Genomic DNA, 22,188 nt, shown 5'->3' with positions numbered 1-22,188 from the left:
CCCTCCCCATATCCTCAAGTCCATTCTCAAGTAGGTCTGTGTCTTTATTCCCGTTTTGCCCCTAGGTTCTTCATGACATTTTTTTTTTTTTAAATTCCGTATATATGTGTTAGCATACGGTATTTGTCTTTCTCTTTCTGACTAACCTCACTCTGTACGACAGACTCTAGGTCTATCCACCTCATTACAAATAGCTCAGTTTCGTTTCTTTTTATGGCTGAGTAATATTCCATTGTATATATGTGCCACATCTTCTTTATCCATTCATCCGATGATGGACACTTAGGTTGTTTCCAGCTCCGGGCTATTGTGAATAGAGCTGCAATGAACATTTTGGTACATGTCTCTTTTTGAATTATGGTTTTCTCAGGGTATATGCCCAGTAGTGGGATTGCTGGGTCATATGGTAGTTCTATTTGTAGTTTTTTAAGGAACCTCCATACCGTTCTCCATAGTGGCTGTACCAATTCACATTCCCACCAGCAGTGCAAGAGTGTTCCCTTTTCTCCACACCCTCTCCAGCATTTATTGTTTCTAGATTTCTTGATGATGGCCATTCTGACTGGTGTGAGATGATATCTCATTGTAGTTTTGATTTGCATTTCTCTAATGATTAATGATGTTGAGCATTCTTTCATGTGTTTGTTGGCAGTCTGTATATCTTCTTTGGAGAAATGCCTATTTAAGTCTTCTGCCCATTTTTGGATTGGGTTGTCTGTTTTTTTGCTATTGAGCTGCATGAGCTGTTTATAAATTTTGGAGATTAATCCTTTGTCAGTTGCTTCATTTGCAAATATTTTCTCCCATTCTGAGGGTTGTCTTTTGGTCTTCTTTATGGTTTCCTTTGCTGTGCAAAAGCTTTGAAGTTTCATTAGGTCCCATTTGTTTATCTTTGTTTTTATTTCCATTTCTCTAGGAGGTGGGTCCAAAAGGATCTTGCTGTGATTTATGTCATAGAGTGTTCTACCTATGTTTTCCTCTAAGAGTTTGATAGTTTCTGGCCTTACATTTAAGTCTTTAATCCATTTTGAGCTTATTTTTGTGTATGGTGCTAGGGAATGGTCTAATCTCAAACTTTTACATGTCCCTGTCCAGTTTTCCCAGCACCACTTATTGAAGAGGCTGTCCTTTCTCCACTGTACATTCCTGGCTCCTTTATCAAAGATAAGTTGGCCATATGTGCGTGGGTTTATCTCTGGGCTTTCTATCCTGATCCACTGATCTATCTTTCTGTTTTTATGCCAGTACCAGACTGTCTTAATTACTGTAGCTTTGTAGTATAGTCTGAAGTCAGGGAGCCTGATTCCTCCAGCTCCGTTTTTCGTTCTCAAGATTGCTTTAGCTATTCGGGGCCTTTTGTTTTTCCAAACAAATTTTGAAATTTTTTGTTCTAGTTCTGTGAAAAATGCCATTGGTAGTTTGATAGGGATTGCATTGAATCTGTAGATTGCTTTGGGTAGTAGAGCCATTTTCACAATATTGATTCTTCCAATCCAGGAGCATGGTATATCTCTCCATCTATTTGTATCATCTTTAATTTCTTTCATCAGTGTCTTATAGTTTTCTGCATACAGGTCTTTTGTCTCCTTAGGTAGGTTTATTCCTAGATATTTTATTCTTTTTGTTGCGATGGTAAATGGGAGTGTTTTCTTGATTTCATTTTCAGATTTTTCATCATTAGTGTACAGGAATGCCAGAGATTTCTGTACATTAATTTTATATCCTGCTACTTTACCAAATTCATTGATTAGCTGTAGTAGTTTTTCGGTAGCATCTTTAGGATTCTCTATGTATAGTATCATGTCATCTGCAAACAGTGATAGCTTTACTTCTTCTTTTCCAATTTGGATTCCTTTTATTTCCTTTTCTTCTCTGATTGCTGTGGCTAAAACTTCCAAAACTATGTTGAATAAGAGTGGTGAGAGTGGGCAGCCTTGTCTTGTTCCTGATCTTAGTGGAAATGGTTTCAGTTTTTCACCATTGAGGACAATGTTGGCTGTGGGTTTGTCATATATGGCCTTTATTATGTTGAGGAAAGATCCCTCTATACCTACTTTCTGCAGGGTTTTTATCATAAATGGGTGTTGAATTTTGTCGAAAGCTTTCTCTGCATCTATTGAGATGATCATATGGTTTTTCTCCTTCAACTTGTTAATATGGTGTATTACATTGATTGATTTGCGTATATTGAAGAATCCTTGCATTCCTGGGATAAACCCCACTTGATCATGGTGTATGATCCTTTTAATGTGCTGTTGGATTCTGTTTGCTAGTATTTTGTTGAGGATTTTTGCATCTATGTTCATCAGTGATATTGGCCTGTAGTTTTCTTTCTTTGTGACATCCTTGCCTGGTTTTGGTATCAAGGTGATGTCGGCCTCGTAGAATGAGTTTGGGAGTGTTCCTCCCTCTGCTATATTTTGGAAGAGTTTGAGAAGGATAGGTGTTAGCTCTTCTCTAAATGTTTGATAGAATTCACCTGTGAAGCCATCTGGTCCTGGGCTTTTGTTTGATGGAAGATTTTTAATCACAGTTTCAATTTCAGTGCTTGTGATTGGTCTATTCATATTTTCTATTTCTTCCTGAGTCAGTCTTGGCAGGTTGTGCATTTCTAAGAATGTGTCCATTTCTTCCAGGTTGTCCATTTTATTGGAATAGAGTTGCTTATAGTAATCTCTCATGATCTTTTGTATTTCTGCAGTGTCAGTTGTTACTTCTCCTTTTTCATTTCTAATTCTATTGATTTGAGTCTTCTCCCTTTTTTTCTTGATGAGTCTGGCTAATGGTTTGTCAATTTTGTTTATCTTCTCAAAGAACCAGCTTTTAGTTTGGTTGATCTTTGCTATCGTTTCCTTCATTTCTTTTTCATTTATTTCTGATCTGATCTTTATGATTTCTTTCCTTCTGCTAGCTTTGGGGTATTTTTGTTCTTCTTTCTCTAATTGCTTTAGGTGCAGGGTCAGGTTGTTTACTCGAAATGCTTCCTGTTTCTTAAGGTGGGATTGTATTGCTATAAACTTCCCCCTTAGAACTGCTTTTGCTGCGTCCCATAGGTTTTGGGTCGTCGTGTCTCCATTGTCATTTGTTTCTAGGTATTTTTTAATTTCCTCTTTGATTTCTTCAGTGATCACTTCGTTATTGAGTAGTGTATTGTTTAGCCTCCATGTGTTTGTATTTTTTACACATCTTTTCCTGTAATTGATGTCTAGTCTCATAGCATTGTGGTCGGAGAAGATACTTGATACAATTTCAATTTTCTTAAAATTACCGAGGCTTGATTTGTGACCCAAGATATGATCTATCCTGGAGAATGTTCCATGAGCACTTGAGAAAAATGTGTATTCTGTTGTTTTTGGATGGAATGTCCTATAAATATCAACCTAGTCCATCTCGTTTAATGTATCATTTAAAGCTTGTGTTTCCTTATTTATTTTCATTTTGGATGATCTGTCCATTGGTGAAAGTGGGGTGTTAAAGTCCCCTACTATGATTGTGTTACTGTCGATTTCCCCTTTTATGGCTGTTAGTATTTGCCTTATGTATTGAGGTGCTTCTATGTTGGGTGCATAAATATTTACAATTGTTATATCTTCTTCTTGGATCGATCCCTTTATCGTTATGTAGTGTCCTTCCTTGTCTCTTCTAATAGTCTTTATTTTAAAGTCTATTTTGTCTGATATAAGAATTGCTACTCCAGCTTTCTTTTGATTTCCATTTGCATGGAATATCTTTTTCCATCCCCTTACTTTCAATCTGTATGTGTCTCTAGGTCTGAAGTGGGTCTCTTGTTTTTGTATCCATTCAGCCACTCTGTGTCTTTTGGTGGGAGCATTTAGTCCATTTACATTTAAGGTAATTATTGATATGTATGTTCCTATTCCCATTTCCTTAATTGCTTTGGGTTCGTTATTGTAGGTATATTCCTTCTGTTGTGTTTCTTGCCTAGAGAAGTTCCTTTAGCATTTGTTGTAAAGCTGGTTTGGTGGTGCTGAACTCTCTCAGCTTTTGCTTGTCTGTAAAGGTTTTAATTTCTCCATCAAATCTGAATGAGATCCTTGCTGGGTAGAGTAATCTAGGTTGCAGGTTTCTCTCCTTCATCACTTTAATTATGTCCTGCCACTCCCTTCTGGCTTGTAGGGTTTCTGCTGAGAGATCAGCTGTTAACCTGATGGGGATTCCCTTGTGTGTTATTTGTTGTTTTTGCCTTGCTGCTTTTAATATGATTTCTTTGTGTTTAATTTTTGACAGTTTGATTAATATGTGTCTTGGTGTATTTCTCCTTGGATTTATTGTGTATGGGACTCTCTGTGCCTCCTGGACTTGATTAACTATTTCCTTTCCCATATTGGGGAAGTTTTCAACTATAATCTCTTCAAATATTTTCTCAGTCCCTTTCTTTTTCTCTTCTTCTTCTGGAACCCCTATAATTCGAATGTTGGTGCGTTTAATGTTGTCCCAGAGGTCTCTGAGACTGTCCTCTGTTCTTTTCATTCTTTTTTCTTTATTTTGCTCTGCATCAGTTATTTCCACTATTTTATCTTCCACCTCACTTATCCGTTCTTCTGCCTCAGTTATTCTGCTATTGATCCCATCTAGAGTATTTTTCATTTCATTTATTGTGTTTTTAATCGATGCTTGATTCATCTTTAGTTCTTCTAGGTCCTTGTTAACTGTTTCTTTCATGTTGTCTATTCTATTTCCAAGATTATGGATCTTGGAAATAGAATCTTGGATCAGCTTTACTATCATTATTCTGAATTCTTTTTCAGGTAGACTGCCTATTACCTCTTCATTTGTTAGGTCTGGTAGGTGTTTATCTTGCTCCTTCACCTGCTGTGTGTTTTTCTGCCTTCTCATTTTGCTTATGTTACTGTGTTTGGGGTCTCCTTTTTGCCGGCTGCAGATTCGTAGTTCCCGTTGTTTTTGGTGTCTGACCCCAGTGGCTAAGGTTGTTTCAGTAGGTTGTGTAGGCTTCCTGGTGGGGGGGACTAATTCCTGTGCTCTGGTGGTTGAGGCTCGATCTTGTCTTTCTGGTGGACAGGTCCACGTCTGGTGGTGTGTTTTGGGGTGCCTATGGCCTTATTATGTTTTTAGGTAGCCTCTCTGCTAATGGGTGGGGTTGTGTTCCTGCCTTGCTAGTTGCTTGGCATAGGGTGACCCTCACTGTAGCTTGCTGGTCGTTGACTGAAGCTGGGTGCTGGTGTTGGGATGGAGATCTCTGGGAGATTTTCGCTGCTTGATATTATGTGGAGCTGGGAGGTCTCTTGTGGACCCGTGTCCTGAAGTTGGCTCTCCCACTTCAGAGGCACAGCACTGGCTCCTGGCTGCAGCACCAAGAGCCTTTCATCCACCCGGCTCAGAATAACAGGGAGAAAAAGTAGAAAGAAAGAATTAGTAGAAGAAAGAAAGAGAGAGGGAAAGAAAGGAAGAAGGGAAGAAAGGAAGGAAGGAAGGAAGGAAGAAAGAAAGGAGGGAGGGAGGGAGGAAGGATGGAAAGAAAGAAGGAAAGAAAGGAGGGAGGGAGGGAGGAAGGAAAGGAAGAAAGAGAGGAGGGAGGGAGGAAGGAAAGAAAAAGAAAGTGGAAAGAAGAAGGGTGGGAGGGAGGAAAGAAAAAGAAAGAAGGAAAGGAGGAGCGGAGGGAGGGAGGGAGGAAGGGAGAGTAGGAAAAAAAGAAAGAGCAGGTAAAGTAAAATAGAATAAAGTATGAAATATAGTAGCGTTATTAAAATTAGAAAGTAATTATTGAAGAAAAAAAAAAAAAAAACCGGACCGATAGAACCCTGGGACATATGGTGGAAGCAAAGTTATACAGAGAGAATCTTACACAGAAGATTACACATACACATTCACAAAAAGAGAGCAGGGGGAAAAATCAAAAATCTTGCTCTCCAAGTCCACCTCCTCAATTTGGGATAATTCGTTGTAAAAAGAGGAAAAGGGCGAGAAGTCTGAAATCTTGCTCTCTAAGTCCACCTCCTTAATTTGGAATAATTCGTTGTAAAAAGAGGAAAAGGGGGGAAAGTCTTAAATCTTGTCCTCAAAGTCCACTTCCTCAATTTGGGATGATTCGCTGTCCATTCATGCACTCCACAGACGCAGGGCACATCAAATGGACCGTGGAGCTTTAATCCGCTGCCTCCGAGGCTGCACAGAGAGATTTCCCTGCCTCTGCTCTCACAGCTCCCGGGTCTCAGCCTTGGACCTGGCCCCGCCTCTGCGCGTAGGTCGCCGGAGGGCGTCCGTTCTTCGCTCAGACAGGACGGGTTTAAAGGAGCCGCTGATTCGGGGGCTCTGGCTCACTCAGACAGAGGGGAGGGAGGGGCGCGCAGTGTGGGGCGGGCCTGCGGCGGCAGAGGCCGGCGTGATGTTGCAGCAGCCCGTGGCGCTCCGTGCGCTTTCCCGGGAAAGCCGTCCCTGGGTCTCGGGGACCCCGGCAGTGGCGGGGTGCACAGGCCCCCCGGAAGGCGGGGCGGACAGTGACCCGCACTCGCACACAGGCCCCGCGGCGGCGGGCGGCGGCGGGCGGCGGCGGGCGGCGGCGGGCGGCGGCGGGCGGCGGGCGGCGGCCCACGCCCGTCTCCGAGGTCCGTGCCTTACCCGCGGCTCGTGCCTGTCTCCGGCGCTTCCCCAAGCAGCCCTCTTAATGCCCTCTCCTCGCGCACCAGGAAACAAAAGGGAAAAAAGTCTCTTGCCTCTTCAGCAGCTCCAGACCCTTTCCCCGGACTCCCTGCGGGCTAGCCGTGGTGCACTAACCCCTTCAGGCTCTCTTCCTGCCGCCAGCCCCAGTCCTCTCCCTGCGCTCCGACTGAAAGCCGATACCCGAGCCTCAGCTCCCAGCCCCGCCCGCCACGGCGGCCGAGCAGACAAGCCTCTCGGGCTGGTGTGTGCCTGAGGGCACCGGTCCTCTGTGCCAGAATCTCTCCGCTTTGCCCTCCGCACCCCTGTTGCTGTGCTCTCCTCCGCTACTCCGAAGCTTTCCCCCTCCGCCACCTGCAGTCTCCGCCCGCGAAGGGGCTTGTAGTGTGTAGAAACCTTCCCCCCTTCACGGCTCCCTCCCACTGGTGCAGTTCCCGTCCCTATCCTATTGTCTCTGTTTATTCTTTTTTTCTTTTGCCCTACCCAGGTATGTGGGGAGCTTCTTGCCTTTTGGGGGGTCTGAGGTCTTCTGTCAGCGTTCAGTAGGTGTTCTGTAGGAGTTGTTCCACGTGTAGATGAATTTCTGATGTATCTGTGGGGAGGAAGGTGATCTCCGCGTCTTACTCTTCCGCCATCTTCCTCCGGGGCCTGTAGTGTTTTGTTTATATCTTTATTTAGTTTATCAGCATTTCTTAAACACTAGTCATGTGCTTATAAGTAAGGGATTTAGTGATGTATAAGAAAACTTGGTCTTTTCCCTTAAAGAGAAGAAACTGTGGTTGATTTTGTGTGTCACTTTTCTTCTACTGTATTTCAGATTTCCTGATGACATATAGTTGTTGGTATATAGTAGGTTGATTCTAGATTTATAGCTTTTGCCAATAGCTTAGCATGATAAATATGCAGTGAGTTTTCCTCCAGCTTATGGGGAAGATAAGTAGCGGTCTGTTTTTTGGGGAAAGCACAGAACCTCATTATTTTTCCATGTAAAGAATGACTTCAGATTTTTTAGGACTTCTTTTAGATTTTTAGGATTTTATATCTTCTAAAGAAAGAGATAATCAAAATCTCTTTAATCTCTTCAGTCAAAATCTCTTTAATCAAAAGAGAGGTATCTGGGGCTTCCCTGGTGGCGCAGTGGTTGAGAGTCCGCCTGCCGATGCAGGGGAGGCGGGTTCGTGCCCCGGTCCGGGAGGATCCCACATGCTGTGGAGCGGCTGGGCCCGTGAGCCATGGCTGCTGAGCCTGCGCGTCTGGAGCCTGTGCTCCGCAGCGGGAGAGACCACAGCAGTGAGAAACCCGCGTACCGCAAAAGAAAAAAAAAAAAAAAAGAGAGAGGTATCTTAGGGGGGCCTGACCTGATCAGGTGAGCAGCAGACACTCTTCTGTGGGCCTTGAAGAAAGCCGACACATTATGGACAGTCTTAGGGAGGGCTCCTGGGCAAGGATCTGAGAGTGGGGCTCTGTCAGCTGAACATGGTCCCTGGCTGACAGAACACAAGAGAGCAAGGACTTTGATGACACAAAGGCAACAGACTGCACTCTTCCAACAACTACATGAACTTGGAAGAGAACCTCAAGCCTCAGATGAGACCTCAGCCCACTGACGCTTTGATTTCAGCCTGTGAGACCCTGAGTGGGGAACTTACTTCCACTGTGCCCAGATTCCTGATCTACAGAAACTGTGGGATCATGAATGGGAGCTGGAAGTCACCATGTTTGTGATAATTCATTAGACAGCGACAGAAAAGCAATACACATAGAAAGGACTTACACATGCCCCAGGATAGACTAAGAGCTCAGTGAATGATAATTGTTCTCATTGTCCTCCTTTTCTTTCTCCTCCTGCTTCTTTTTGTAGAAAGTACAAAGCTTCATCCTCAAACACAGAGGGGCATGAAATACAGCTGTATTTCTCCCTGCAGTGTTAGCATGCTAGGGCCACCATAGCAAAGTACAGAGTCAGTTTCCTTCTGAAACCTCTCTCCTTGCCTTGTAGACGGCTTTGTTCTCCCTGTGTCCTGCCATGGCTTCCCTCTGTGCCTGTCTGTGCCCAAATACCCTCTTCTCATAAGGACATCATTCATATTGAATTAGGGTCCACCCATATGACCTCGTTTAACCTTAATTACCTCTTCAAAGACCCCATTTCCAAATACAGCCATATTCTGAAGTGCTGGGGTTAGGATTTCAACATATAAAATGTGATGGGACACAGTGCGTAACACCTCCTAAGGCTTGAGATAATTTTTATTTTAGGCAATGTCATCTCAGGCCAGGCAGAAAGTCCTTCTCTCTGTCAGTCTTTTTCCTCTCTTAGGTCTTGGATAAGCTTCTCAAGTGTCACTTGGTTGCATGTGTTCCACATCAGGTCCCCAGTCTTAAGGGGACCTTTCTGTGGTCAGGCTGGGTGCAGGGAGTCAGTGAAGCTGACCAGGACCGATAGTGAAGGTCTAGGCATTCCGTGAAGCCATTTATTCTCTGGAGTCCTGGCATTTTCCTGAGGCTCCACATAGAATAGAGGACCAAGCTGTCTCTAATCTCAGCTTTTCGTATCTGTGTAAAAGGAAATAATTTTAAGAGTTAATGTTTAAAGTTTTTACTCTGTAATACTCTGCTTTTCTCTTCACAGTGGGCGAAGTATACTCTGCCCTTTCTCGAGCTATACTCTTTCTATACCTCTTTAGTTCCATGGCTTTAAATGCCATCTGTATTCTAACAACTGCCAAATCTACATCCTAAGCCCTGACTTCTTTTCTGAGCCCCAGACTTGTTTATCCACTTGACTACTAGATATTTCCAGTTGAGTGTCTAGAGGGCATCTTAAATTTAACATAGGAAAAGCAGTTTTAAGATTTCCTATCCCTAACTTCTTCTCCCTCTAACTCTTCCCCATCTCATTAAATGACCGAATCCTTAATTCTTGCTTGTCTTCAACGCATATTCAATCTGTTGACAGTTCTCATTAGTTTTACCACTTCTCACCACCCATGATGCTACAGTGCAGTTTAAACCGTGCTTAACTTTCTCTTAGCCTCTTGGTTGATCTTCCATTTTAATAGTTCTTCAATTTCCATATATGCTTTTTTGAGATTGGGTTGCCTGAGAGTACTTCTGTGGTCTGGTCTGTGGGCTCTCCTTTCTCATCTCTGCTTTCATGTTAACCCTTTTAAAAACTTTACAAAGGAAAGGCAGGAGTCCCTCTATCCCTAGTGTTACTGGTGCATTGTCTCAGGATCAGAGAACCTTCCTAGCACTAGAATATTGTTTTAGAAAGTGAATAACTTTAATTTTGGAGTAACAAGTCATTTTGCAATTTAGGTGGTTTCCCATTCTTTACTTTCAACAAAATCTGAAGGAAGACTTAATGGAGTTATTAGCTGATAGATAAAATTATTTGTAATCTATCATCATGTTTTTGACATATTTTATAGGAGTTCAAAAAGTTAAGGTCCTTTCCAGTCCATTTTCTATATTTTCATGAAGAGATTTTCTTAACACCTGTGTTAGAGAAATAGGAATAAAATGATGCTGTACTCTGCCTCAGCATAGCAACCAGTGGTATTCCTTTATAAGTACGTAAACTAAAGAAAAATAAAACTAAAGCAACAGCTCTACTAGTCTCATATATTAAGAGAGATATTTATAGTAGAATTTTATTTTTTATGTTTAACAGTTTTTTTAATCAAATTTTAACATTTTTTTGTTTCGGCCAGTTCTGTACTAATAATTGTAATAGTAGCTGAGTCTGAGAACTTTTAATGCAGCTTTACGGCTATAGGAAATTAAAATTAAAACTTACATATACATAGTTTTGTTGTAGACAATCACAAATTGTGATAAAGTGATCAATAAGAGACTTTCGAGCATAAAACAAGATAAAATTCTGTGAGGTCAGGAAATAGAAATATGAATTCAAGGAAGAAAAGAAATGATGTAAAATTTTTCTGTTAAGGAAGAGGTTCCTCACATTTTGTTAGTAATCTTCCTTTTTTAAAGACTTTGTTTTAGAGCAGTCTTAGGTTCTCAGCAGAATTGAGGGGTCCTGCCCAGCACATGCGTAGCCTTCCCCATTATTTTTATATATTTTTAAATAACTGGTGGTGGATATCATATTGCTGTGCTATTTAGAATCAGTTGGATACATTTATAAGAGGTAAGTCTTTATTTTAAAATATATTTAAATATACCAGAAATTACATTCTTTGCAACCACTTAAATTTGGAAAAATGTCAGATACTAACTTAAAAATGTAAGGAGGGCATATTTTTTTCAAAATTTTTTTAGGAAATAATGTGAGCAAAAATGTTCAAAGACCACAGCTTTGTTTGAAGACCACAGCTCTAGACTACATTTCCCTTTCTGTGCTCTGTACTTTAATTGATGAACCTGTCCTCTGTAATGCATTTTTCTGTTCATCTTGCAAGCTTACTTCCTGCTGCTACCCAGAAGTACTACCAAAATCATTTTTCTGTAAATGCCTAGGTTCAGTATCTGTACCAAGTATTCTGCCGGCTGCGTCCTGGCATTTCTATCCTTGCCCTGCATGGTCGACAGCAGCAGATGAGAAGAATGGAAGTCTATAATGAATTTGTTGGCAAGAGAGCTGCAGTACTCTTTGCTACTGATCTTGCAGCCAGGGGACTGGGTAAGAAAACTTCTTTTGAGAAAATGTTCTGTGATCATGGGCTTATAAATGGGTGTATTCCAGTAATTCAAATAGTTTGACTCAAATAATTGGGCTTTCTTATTTTATAAAAGAAAATTAAGTAAATTGATAACTGGGATGACTAACACTAAGGATATGTCAGTGAAAATTTTTGTAATGTCTTCATCTTTTTGTGCTCTTATTGTTTCATGATAATAATTACATCATAGAATCCGAGGAGCCTACAGGATCAAAGGAGAGTTAAAAATTTAAAGATGTGAAAAAAAACTGTTTCTTTGAAAATTGGAAACTTTGACAAATACTATAACTTATTTAACAAGAAAAATCAGTGAAGTACATCTTTTCTCCAACCATTCTAATTTTTATTTTAAAATCATTACATTTAATGTGTTTAAACGTTCAAAAAGCCATTATAATATCATACAACTGATGGCTTTGTGGGGATGGGATGGGGTATGGAAGTAATTAGAGGATAACTAGTTTAGAGGCAAGAACAAAAGATAAGGATAAATAAGTGGTAATTTGAATTCTTCAAACACCTAATTTTATTGCATTAATTATTATGGTAAATTTTAAACATACACAGAGATTGAGTCTAAAGTACCCTCATATACATATTACCCAGTTTGAACAGTTATCTTTCTCATGACCACCCACTTAGCTCCCGTCTTTCATCCCTCTGGGAGTATTTTAAAGCATATCTCAGTCATCATAAAGTTCATTCCCACGTGACCGGCAGCAGTAGTTAAGTATGCATATTTTTAAAACTCTCTAGGCTATTTTCTCCAGCTCCACAATAACTCATTCCGACTACCCTGCCCCACCCCCTGCTCCTCATCACTGTTTTGAATGTACCGTTTTGAAACATTTTAGTTATGTTTGTATCTACTTATATTACACTCTGATTCCACCCTTCCCCTCCCGATTTTTGAACCTAAAATAGTTTAGGTCAAAATAAGCAATTAATTATATTGCATATATAACATGTATTCTGTATATTGATATATCAGAATGAACAGATATTACTGTTTTGTCATATTTTCCTTGCAGTTTGTTAAAGAAACCAAATATTTAGTAGATGTAGTTGAAATCCTTTTTGTACCCTTTCCCAGTCTCACTATTTTCCCTCTTCTCCTTTCCCTAGACATATTTACTGTCATATAGTTGGTAGGTAACCTTTTAATTGAAGGCTCTTCACTTCTTGTCTGTGATAGAATTCAGGGTGTCTGTGAACTTAGATGGGGAAAAAATTGCATATATTCAGTAACCTTTAACTGAGATTTAGCATTTCCTTCAATTATAAATGTAAGCAGCGAACTATTGTGGTAGTACCTGTAACTTTGGCATCAATTGAAAATCATAGATAGTATCATTTTACATTACAGTTTCTGTAGATATCTTGGAATATTGTTTACACTTAGTACTATTTTGATATTATGGTAGTTATTAGATACACAGCTAGGTTGTGTTATTTAATATGTTAGTAAATAAGCATATACATTGCTATATAAAAAATTCAATAAAAATGTTTATTTCATTATAATTGCTTTCTCTTGTACTCCTATATGTTTTACTTAATGCGTTTAAAAAATCTTCTGAGAAGGGGTTCATAGGTTTTAACTATGGCACAAAAAATGTCAAGAATCTCTTCTAGTTTATTTTAAAAAGCTTATATGAATGTATTCATGAGCAATATATGGTATTATGTGTTTATGAAGTGTATAAAATAATATTATACATACCAGTCTATGACTTGCTTTCCAAGGCTTTCCATGTTAATGTATAAAGTTCCAGTGTATTTATGTAGTGTATCTCATAGTATGTCCAGGAATTTCTTTAGAGTACACTAGTATCTTTTTTAAACTTTATTCTTAATTTTTCTCAGCTTTATTTCTTAATGAATAATATGCAATATGGGTAAAAGTGAGTTATGAGACATAGCAAGCCGTACTTTACCCCTCCTTACTCTCCAGAAGCCATTATTTCTCTTGGTATTTAGCTTCATATTTCTAAGTACATTTCTTATATCAAGTTAATGATTGAGTTAAAATTAGTTTTGTGTTTCCTGTTCTAACTTTCCTCAGATATTCCAGCAGATGTCACATTCCTAGTTTCCTAATAGTTCAAACACAGTCTGTTTCTTTTTCCCTTGGGATCTCCTTGTTGCAGCCTTTTTTTTTTTTTTTTTTTTTTTTTTTTTTTGCTGTACGCGGGCCTCTCACTGCTGTGGCCTCTCCCGTTGCGGAGCACAGGCTCCGGACACACAGGCTCCGCGGCCATGGCTCGCGGGCCCAGCCGCTGTGCGGCATGTGGGATCTTCCGGGATAGGGGCACGAACCCGTGTCCCCTGCATCGGCAGGCGGACTCTCAACCACTGCGCCACCAGGGAAGCCCTGTTGCAGCCTTTTAAAAGTCTTCAGCTCTAATCTGGACTGGTTGCTCCATAAGCCTGATGCACGTTTGTCATCGTGAGACTTTTCATTTGGGTCTTCATTGCTGCACGTGGGCTTTCTCTAGTTGTGGCAAATGGGGGCTACTTTTCGTTGCAGTGCACAGGCTTCTCACTGTGGTGGCATCTCTTGTTGCGGAGCACAGGCTCTAGGCACACAGGCTTCAGTAGTTGTGGCTCGTGGGCTTAGTTGCTCTGCAGCATGTGGGATCTTCTCAGACCAGGGATTGAACCCTTGTCCCCTGCTTTGGCAGGCGGATTCTTAACTGCTGCGCCACCAGGGAAGTCCCCTTCCTCTTTCTTGATTTATTATTATTATTGTCTTTTAAACTAAAGCTCATTCTTTAATAGCTTCCTAAGTAAGAGTGCATGGGAGGTACATTTTTTGAATTGTTGCATATCTGATAATGTCCTATTCTTGAATGATAGTTGTATTGAGAATAGAAATCTAGGTTGAAATAATTTTCTCTTAGAACTTTGCAGATAGTGCTCCATTGTCTTACAGTAGTCAGTATTATGTTGAAAAGACCTTTGCCTTTCTAATTCTGTTTTTTGTAGCCCCCTTTTCTTTTTCTGGCTGTTCTTAGTATTTTCTATTTATCTATGGAGTCCTGAAATTTTATGATAATGTGCCTTAGTGTGAGGTCCCATTTGTTGTATAGGCGTATTCAGTATATTTTTTCAATCTAGACCAGCAATGTTCAATAGAATTTTGTTTGATCACTGAAATGTTCTATGTCTGCACTGTCTAATACTATAGCTACTAGCTACACGTGACAATTGACCACTTAAAATGTGTCCAGTGCAATGAGGAAAGATTGAGTTATTAATTCTATTAAATTTTAAACTTGAATACCTTCAGTATTGAGCAGCACACAATAGGGACTCATGTCTTTCAGTTGCAGGAAATATACTTATAAATTGTTTCTTTGGTGATTTGATTAAATAAATATTCAGTATTTGTTTTGAGTATGTAATTACTGCTTACTAATGGGGAATTTGTGTACTTAGCTTGTTTCCTTTCTCATACCTTTTTTATAACATTTTCCCATTCCCCCCTTATTTTCTCTTTCTGGAAGAGTATTTGACCTCTTTGATCAATCCTCTAGTTTTCCTGTTTCTTCTGTTGCCATTTCATTGTCTTTTTCTTGTTATTTCTGGGGGATTGCTTGATTTTATATTTCAACTTTTCTGATTAAAATTTTAATGAAGTACCAAGAGTTCATTTTTTATAGCCTCTTACTCTTACTTGATGAATGCAGTGTTTTAGCTCTCTGAAGCTATTAGGTTAAAGTTTTCTTCACATTGTTTCTGTTGAGTTTCATTTTTACTCTTTTATCTGTCTTTTCATTTTTGAGACTTTTCCCGATTGTCTGCAGTTGACTGTCTTTTATTATATGTAACAGTGAGGCATCAAGAAGCTTATTTGAAGTGATTTGTATGTGGATGAGGCTTGTTGACTAACGGCCTTCATTGCGAGGGGATTTAGACGGAGTTGGTCATCTTGTGGAGGACCAAGATGTCAAAGTATATTCTTTTTGAACATTCAGTCTCTCCAGATAAGAATACTTCAACCTCTTGAGCAGAAGGATTAAGCTTGCTGCTGGCTCTCTAGAAGCCTAGCAAGGAAGTAGACATAGAGGGCTCCCAGTCAGCATTCAGACTTACACTCAGTACCCGTGTTTTCACTCTGGCTCTGGTGCCTCTTTTTTCCACTCTCTCTGGTGTCTTGGCTTGAAGCCTTTCTCGAGAATAAGACTTTCACTTTTCTTCAGGAGACCCAGTGTATAGGATCCCGGAAGGAACCTGAGGATCTGAGTGCTACTTTCAACCTATCTTCCTTTTTACAACCCTGAAATACATCCTTGCCTTCTGAGGTACCTGGTTACTTCAAGTCCCAAGGGAGAGAATTGTTCTAAATATCTTTTTTCTGTTTTTCTTGGGTTATGCCATTTAAATAGATTCAACCCTTTTGAATAGCTTGTATAACTTGGTCATAGTTTTTATGCTCATAGGTATCCATAGGTATCATTATCTTCCCAAATCTTTCTCTTTTTCTTTTTCTTTCCCTTTTTCTTTTTCCTTCCTTCCTCCCTCCCTCCCTCCCTTAGCTTTTTTCTCTGTGCTAGACATTGATCTGAAATCCTTATGGCAAAATCCGTAAATGACTAAAGGTAGTTCTCTTAAGTTGTTGAGACCAGGATCTCTGGGAATGAATGGAAACTTTTGCAGCCAGAAATAAATGTGAAGTAATTATTGCTAGGAAATGGGGAGAGGGATTTAAAAAGACATCATTAATTTGAATGGAGATGGAAATAGCAGGAAAAGTAAATTTTCATTAAAATTTATAAACCAGTTTCATAGTTCACTGGGAGCTCATGAGAAGTGGTTCTTTTAGGTTATTAACTATCAGGATATTTCATTATTTGACACAAAGCAGTCTGTCTCCTCTGTCAGATACAAAATAATCTTCACATTCAAACACTGTCATTAATTTTAGTTCAGTTTGTCAAAGAAGAGAAGTGTTTATTATCTCTCGGTTCATGCAATTAATTTTATTTTTAATAGTGTCCACAGATGATATCTATCAGTTTGATGTGATGGAAAGCCCTGGCAAGCAATATTATAAAATAAAAATAGTGCAGCAGGAAGGTCTTGGAACTGGTTTTTCAACTTGATATTCCTTCTGTACAGATTTCCCAGCTGTGAATTGGGTTCTTCAGTTTGATTGTCCAGAGGATGCCAACACATATATTCACAGAGCAGGTAGAACTGCCAGGTAGGTGTGCCGGCCCATTTCTTTGCTTTTGGTTTTATCTAAGCAAAAAAGCGTGCTTTCTGAACTGTGTACAAACAAAGAATGGAGGAATTCAGGTAAGTGACTGCTGGTTTGACATTTTTGTGACACTGGTTGCTAGCAGGTGGACAGCTCTTGCTAAGTCATTATGGCCGAGACTTGATGATGAGGGCTGAGAAAAATCCATGAAAATCTTCTTTTAGTGTTTTTGTTTTAACTTTCTTCCCTTACTAAGCTTTTCATTAGAACTGCTCACTGAACATCATCTCTTTGATGAGGTATAAGACTATTTATTCAATCTCTGTTTTCAGATGACAAAACTTGAGTGTTTTGAGCAGTTAAACATTTTGTTTGAAAATCCATAGAGCCAGGATTTGAAGCAAGGCAGTCTGACTCCTGTAGTCTAGATCTGTGCTCTTACCTTCTCTGTTATAGGTTCTAACAAGAGACAAGGTGGTTTTGAGTCATAGATTTCTCTTTTCCTTTTTTCTAGTGTGGGAATTAGAGGCATTGCTGGAGGCCACTCCCAAATACTCCCTTTTCACCTCCCCCACCCCCAGTAAAAGTATCCTGTGTTTGCTCATGAATGTGAGGGAGCTATTTGGAAAAGAATATAGCAAAGTCAGTCATTTGGGAGGAAAGGGCATAGAAAGGTATATGAATGAATGAAGAGGATAACATGCTATGTCATTGCTGTTGAGGTTGCAGTGAAGTTGGGAGATGTGTGCTGCAGGTAGAATTATAAATGTTAGCATCTTTCTGGGTACTATTTGTTAGTACTTACCAAAAGCCTTAGAGTTCTTCCTTTTGCTTCAGTAATTCCATGTCCAGAAATTGATCTTAATAAAGTTTCTATAAAGGTGTTCATCTTACTGACATTTGTAATGGTTAAGAATTGGAAATAACCAATTAAGTGTAAAATCACTAAGTATATGGCAGAAACAGGACTAGAATTCAGATCTTTTGACCCCGGATTTCATTCTTTTTCACTAAGTAACCATTCATGAAAGACCAACCACGTGTGAGGTACTGGATTAGGCCTTGTGTGAGCTTCTGCATGATAATAAGATATAGTGTCCATTCCATTAAGGACGTTCTAGTACCTTGAAAACAGTCTATAGTAGAGGCATATACAGTTTTAGAGGTATTGACAGAAGTTTTATGGAGCTCCTGCGGAAGTAGAGAAGAAAACTTCACAGAGGAGAAACAGTTGGGTTCAGTTTTGATTGGCAGATACAAGTTCTTGGGAGGCAACCTGATACAAGATATTTCTTCCTCTGTTAACTATGTGCTATATAATATATCTTTCTGTATTTTAACTCAGACTCAAATCCCATCTACTCTTGATAATTTTTTTTTGAGGGAGGGACTACTAGAAAATACAAGAGTTCTATGTGTCCATATCGTAAAATGTGATTCTTTCCATAAGCATCTCCAAACACTGAGCCCCTAGTCAGCTGTAAAACATCGTTCCCTAAAGTTAAGGAATGGTCTGTGTGCCATGCAGTATTGCAGCCACTTGCAACATGTGGCTATTTAAATTTCAATTAAGTAAAATTAAATTAAAATAAAAATAGAGTTTCTCAGTCACACTAGTCACATTTAAACTGCTAATACCACATCTTGAACAGAGCAGGTATAGAACATTTCCATCATTGTGAAAAGTTCTATTGAATACTACTGGTATATGTTTAAAATACATTTTGCTTAAAATTGTTGAACCAAAGAACCATAGATTCATATAATAAAACCATAAAATAGAAAATCATAAAGACGTTAGAGCTGAAAGTAATCTGGATTCACTCATTCATTTGTTCTATATGGATTTAACAAATACATATTAAGTGCCAGGCACTGTACATAGTGGGAGGTAAAACGAGCAAAACAGACATGATTCCTGACCTCGCTCATCTTGAAACCTGGAGGGAATACAGACAATAAAATGCATAATTTCAGTAGAATGTGATTGATATTTACTCGTATCTCTAATTTTGTTGCAGTCATGAGAACACATGGCAACTCTCTTAGGTTTACACATGCAAAGAGAAATAGACATTTTTGTCTTCTGAGAGGTTATAATCTTTCTGAGTCACATAAACCCCCCTACTAACTAAAGGAAAGTTTTCTTTCAGAGATTTCTGTAGGTTTTTGAGGTGTGAGCTTATTAACAGGCATTTTTACCTCACATAGATTCAAATATGAGGTTCTTCAAATGTGAGTATATTTTGTTTAAAAAAGAAAACTGGAAACAACCTAAATAATAATCACAATAAGGTTGTGATTGGTTATGATGGACTATCTCTTTGGTTTTACATTTTCTTTCTCATCAAAACTGCATGAGTATTTATAATATGGATGTCAGTGAGACATTAATGCTGGAAGAGACACCAACTGTTGGTTTAAATGGACCAAGTTACTTCTGATTATTAAGCCACCAACTTCTATTTAATGAGTTCCCAAGGATGGCAGGATCTTTAAGACCCAAGATTTAAATCCTCATCTAGGGACTTCCTTGGTGGTCCAGTGGTAAAGAATTCGCCTTGCAGTGCAGGGGGCACGGGTTTGATTCCTGATCAGGGAAGTAAGATCCCACATGCCGTGGGGCAACTAAGCCCACGTGCCACAACTGCTGAGCTTGCGTGCCCCTCGACTAGAGAGCCTGCGTGCTGCACACTACAGAGCCCACGCACCCTGGAGCCTGTGCGCCACAACTAGAGAAGAGAAAAAACCCACACTCTGCAACTAGAGAGAAGCCCATGCACTGCGACAGTCTGTGCACTGCAACGAAGAGCCCGTGTACCACAACGAAAGATCCCACATGCCTCAATGAAGATTCCGCATGTCGCAACTAAAAGACCTGATGCAGCCAAAAATAAATAAATAATAAATAAATCTAAAAAAAAAAAAAAAAAAAGAAATCCTCATCTAAGCAAAGTCTGTCATTCACCAGCAGGCTTGCTTTTCTACCTGCCCTGCACCCATTTCAGCCAGTGGCCTCAAATTGGAATGTGTCCTCTATCCTTTGCTTATCTAGAAATTCCCTTTGGAGTTGAGTCTCTTAAATTTCTTTGTATCTACTGTTCTTGGATGGCTTTAAAGGGAAAAAGTTTTTTTGTTTGTATCTGGTCAATTTTGTTGTTGTTTCAGTTGAAGTGGAGGTTTTTCCTGTTCTACAGCCTAACAAGATATAGAGCTCCTTCTTTCTATAATTTTCTAATTTTCATAAACTGTTTTAATGTTTAAACATTTTTCGATTGATTCAGATTTACCCTGTGGGCTGTTAAACATGGGCTATGATCAAAATGTACTCATTTAAATTAAAAGCATTTCTTTTGACCAGCATGAAGAAGGAAAGGAGAGAATAGTACAATAGTGAAAGATAAAACTATTTAACAGTAGGATTGTACTAGAGGATTTAAAAGTCTTTTTTATTGCAATTAATTATATAATTTGAGCAAGTAATAGAGTTAGAACTAGGCTCTGTGTATGATTTCATTGTACATTCAGACAGACTTGTCTTTAGAATGGTAACCTTTTGGTTTCTGGTGGGATCTAAGTAAATGGGACATAGGTAGAAGAGCAGCTTTGTCTTCCATTTTGTAAGAAGGTACATGGTGCATCAGTGGTCTTTGTGTTGGGTACACGTTTGGATTGTCTTTCATAGTGAGATATTTAGAGAAGTCATTAGTAGTGGTTGGTGGAATTAATATTTCACCACTGTTTAATTCTCCTCAGTAAATGTGTAGCATGTATGAATTTGTACATGTATCTATGCAAACATTTGCACTTCATGGCCCTGTGGGCCTCTGGATAGGGGAGGTTGGTGGATATCATCTCTCATTAGTGTATTGGACCAGGCCAGACAGGCTTTTTAGATGTGCCAATGGTGTGGGCATGGACAGGTTAAACTGATTCCTTTATGGACTACATTTAGCAGTATTTTAAAATTATTCATCCTAGATGAAGATTATTTGACATCTCAGTGTATCAGGAAAAGTTTCAAGAAGGGGAAATATTTCAGGGTGCTTGGTTCCTGGAGAAGTTGTTAAAAATCTTAACGTAGTTGAACATGCCATGGTAAGCATTAAATTGGTTTTAATGACTGGAGGTGAAGAGGAGGTACAACATCACAATGATTGTGTTTGAAGAGAGAATACCAATTGGAAAAACTATTATAATGTAGTTTCTAATATGGTCATTAATTTTTAAAGTACAAGCCTGTTTGACCCTTTGTAACCAATTAAAAATATTTTGAATTGACTATTTTAGATGTATAGTTAGTGGAAAGGTTTAGGATATGTAATGCTTATTTTTTCTTTGTCAGTCTACTAAAAAAAAAAACCAAACTGCAAAAAGTTAAAAGTTACCATTAATGGGCTTAGAGATAATTAGAAATTTTGTGGGCCATCAGACTGGATAATTGAATTGAATAAAAGCTAAATTAAAGCTTGAAGCTAATTAAAATCCTGTGTATATGCTGGAATTAAAACTAGGTTGCCAGATAGTGTTTGCTTTTGGAAGTGAACTATACTATATGAATATTGAGAAATGAATTCACTGATTTGTGGCAAAATAGCTAAGGTTTGGGGAATCTGTTTTTTTCCTTTCTATGTTTTAGCTAAAAATGAAGGGTGGTTTAGGTACTTGTTGCCTTAAGTGCTTTATTCTGTTTTAATTTATTCACCTGTTTAAAATTCTTTTGATCTTTAGCAATTGAGAGAAATTTCTGTTTTCTTAACTATCCACACCCCTTTTAACAAAATGATCTCATTAAGGAGACAAGTGAGGCAAGGAATATGAATATAGTTTTTTAAAGCCGTGTTCTGTGATACATTCTACCACTTAAAAGTGAATGTCTTGGGGCCTCCCTGGTGGCGCAGTGGTTGAGAGTCCGCCTGCCGATGCAGGGGATACGGGTTCGTGCCCCGGTCTGGGAGGATCCCATATGCCGCGGAGCGGCTGGGCCCGTGAGCCATGGCCGCTGGGCCTGCGCGTCCGGAGCCTGTGCTCCGCAACGGGAGAGGCCACAAGAGTGAGAGGCCCGCATACCGCAAAAAGAAAAAAAAAAAAAAAAAAAAAAAAAAAAAGTGAATGTCTTTAGGGCTTGTAGTTTTTAGTACTCATAAAACCAAGCTCTTCTATTTCTTATAAAAATGTCCAGTTGAAAATAAAAAGGATTTGGGAATGGAAAGTCCTTACATATCAGATACTCCTAATTTTTAAAATGCTTTTATTTGGGCAGTAGGGGTCTGTGGGTGGAAGACGGGAGCTTATATATAACTGTGTATATTTAAACAGTTGGGAGTTTATATATAAGAGTTGGGACTTTATATATATAACTGCTTGGCTTTCCAGAGTAGTGGTAAAATTCCAGCAGTATTTCAACCGAGCCTTATTTGCCTGGCTGCATTTTGTGGATCTCAGATTTTGTTTGTGGGAGATTTAGGTAGCAAAATGTGATTCCAGTAGGGGGCAGCAGAGGCCAGTTCTTTGCATTGCACACTGGCTTGCATCCGTTTAGATTAAAAACAGCAAATATGAAGATGGGAAGTAGTTAAAATTTCTAATGTGATAACCTGTGCAGAGTTCATGGTTTGTTTGTGTTAAATACTAGTACTTTATGGAATAGATAATGAG

The 22,188-nt window shown here is 39.3% G+C and overlaps 1 protein-coding gene across 1 annotated transcript in view; it reads left to right on the top strand.

Annotated features, from left to right (window-relative positions):
* The window catches only part of DDX10 (DEAD-box helicase 10), a 291,661-nt gene that overhangs the window by 19,075 nt on the left and 250,398 nt on the right, over positions 1-22,188 (top strand). The window contains exons 8-9 of the mRNA XM_081240203.1: positions 11,122-11,284; positions 16,449-16,533. Of these exons, the coding sequence (XP_081096329.1) occupies positions 11,122-11,284; positions 16,449-16,533 (248 nt within the window). The remainder of the gene's footprint in view (positions 1-11,121; positions 11,285-16,448; positions 16,534-22,188) is intronic.

Source organism: Mesoplodon bidens (assembly GCF_964165515.1).
Source record: "Mesoplodon bidens genome assembly, chromosome: 7".
NCBI lineage: Eukaryota > Metazoa > Chordata > Mammalia > Artiodactyla > Ziphiidae > Mesoplodon > Mesoplodon bidens.
The sequence above is the reverse complement of the archived record's forward strand: the minus strand, read 5'-3'. Positions and strand labels throughout refer to the sequence as shown.